The 2,108-nt window shown below is 45.1% G+C and overlaps 1 protein-coding gene across 1 annotated transcript in view; it reads right to left on the bottom strand.

The window, feature by feature from the left end:
• The window catches only part of LOC119336523 (alanine--tRNA ligase, chloroplastic/mitochondrial-like), a 6,602-nt gene extending 4,780 nt beyond the window's left edge, over nucleotides 1-1,822 (bottom strand). Inside the window, exons 1-2 of the mRNA XM_037608565.1 lie at nucleotides 1,321-1,822; nucleotides 555-733 (exon numbers count right to left, since the gene is read on the bottom strand). Coding sequence (XP_037464462.1) covers nucleotides 555-733; nucleotides 1,321-1,710 — 569 coding nt within the window. The 5' untranslated portion in view covers nucleotides 1,711-1,822. The remainder of the gene's footprint in view (nucleotides 1-554; nucleotides 734-1,320) is intronic.
• Nucleotides 1,823-2,108: the final 286 nt, after the last annotated feature.

The raw sequence follows: 2,108 nt of genomic DNA, 5'->3' as shown, positions 1-2,108 counted from the left end.
ATACACCCTCCCCCCAGGCTGGTTTTGGAGTGATTTTTCCAACACATGCATGCTGACATCGTTTTCTACAACATGGTGGGCCTGGCCGACTAATCAACACATATTGAGCGCGAAGCAGGTAGAAGATGGCATTAGCATTCACATGTGATGTCAGGGAGTGAACAGTGAAATGACCCGTTATTATAAATTCCAGGAGTTAAGTAGAGCAAAAACAAGTTCAGGAGGTTAAGTGACCCAAAAAGTTCAGGGGACTATAACTACCCATAAAAACCCAGTGGAGTAAAGTGGATTCCTTTGCCTAGTCTGATAGTTAAAATGCAAGTAACATCATTGAGGTAATATAACAGCAGTTTAAGAACAGCTGAATCTTGACATAATAATGTATTTGGATAGCACAAAGTGACAAAGATCACATCCGGCATAATAATGGATTTGAAATGTGTGAACAACATCTCGATAACAAGCGGAGACATGGCAATCTTTTCCAGATAAACAGCTTAAAGTTTACCATCATGGATATCATGATGCATGCGGAATAAAGGAATTGTTCATACTCCTTGGTTGTCAGCTCCCATGCCCATTTGATTGCGTCCTTCTTGAAGTAATCGCCAAAGCTGAAGTTCCCAAGCATCTCAAAGAAGGTTTGATGTCGGGATGTGCGTCCCACATTCTCAATGTCATTTGTCCGTATACATTTCTGGGATGTGGTGGCACATGGTACATGCCTAGGTTCCTAATAAAGTAACAATACACGGACTTCATCATGTAGTAAAATCAAACAGGCACAGACTGGAATATAGTGTGTGTATCTAGGAACAATGACGAAGTTCCTTCTCTATTACTACAACTGCAACGACTCAGAAATTGAATTGAACTGTAAACACCACTATTGTAATGGACAACAAATAACGCTAAGAATTGTGCTAATGGACTGAAACATAAGGGCGTCTTTGATTAGTAGGAATTTTGGAGGATTCTATTCCTTAGGAATTTTTCATGTAAAACTTGTTTGATTTGAGGGACTGGAAACCACAAGAAATTTTCCTACCCGCTACTTTGGATGTCACACACCCAATACCCCAAGCAAATTCCTATATTTCTCATGTGGTGCAACCAAACAACTTCTATTACATATTCTTGTGATTTTAGTTCATGTAAGGTTCAATATGCCATGACATGAAATTGGTTAAATGTTTTTTATTCCTGTGTTTCTGGAGTACTATAAACGAAAAGTGAAAACTATACTTGTTCGCCACATTCCCAAATTTCTCAGAAACCACTAAAACTTGAGGAATTGATGTTCTAATAATGCGGACGCACCTTGCCAAGAAATATAGGCTTGAACTGAAGCATCCCAGCTATGGTGAGGAACACAGTGGGGTCATCGGGCACGAGAGACGAGCTCGGAAGTATCTTGTGGCCACGGGCGGCGTAGAAATCAAGGAAACGCCGGCGTATCGCGTCCCCGCTCCACTCCGATGGTATCTCTGTGCCCGCCACCGTCACCGGATTCGCTCCGGTCATTGTAGGCTGGCTGGCTACGGGCAGGGAACCCGAGCAGCACACCACAGGCGTCGCTGACGTCCTCCTTGCCGACGCCCCTCGACCATGTTGTCGCCGGAGCCCGAGGGAGCGCCGCGCAGGGGAGATGTGTGGATAGGCGGCTGGAATGGAAGGAGAAGAGGCGAGGCGGCGCATTGGGAGGAGCATGAGGGCGGCGGGGTGGGAGGAGCTGGCAACGCCGGCGAGGTGAGGCGGAGGGGAGGCGAGCTGAGCTCGGGAGCGAGGGAGAGGCTGTGGCTGGGCTGGCCCAAACCTTATCTCTCCTTCGGTTTTCTGTTTCACCCAACAGATTATGGCTTTTGCTAAAAAAAAAAGAGATTATGGCTGTTCTCAAATAAAAAAAAGATTAGGCCACTTTTTTCTTGCGAAAAAAATGGTGTTTCATTCATCAAGAATTGTCACTACAATCTGATTGGACAGCTGGCCAATCTCATCCACGTTGATATGTTCACACGTGGATATGAAACGGCAACGTGTGAAGAGGGCATCTGCCCGGATAAGATTGGCCAGCTGTACAATCAGATTGTAATTTCGTAGAATGGTTT

Source organism: Triticum dicoccoides, chromosome 7B (genome assembly GCF_002162155.2).
Source record: "Triticum dicoccoides isolate Atlit2015 ecotype Zavitan chromosome 7B, WEW_v2.0, whole genome shotgun sequence".
In the NCBI taxonomy this organism is placed as follows: Eukaryota; Viridiplantae; Streptophyta; class Magnoliopsida; order Poales; family Poaceae; genus Triticum; species Triticum dicoccoides.
Note: the sequence above shows the minus strand (reverse complement) of the source record. Positions and strands in the feature narration are given on the sequence as shown.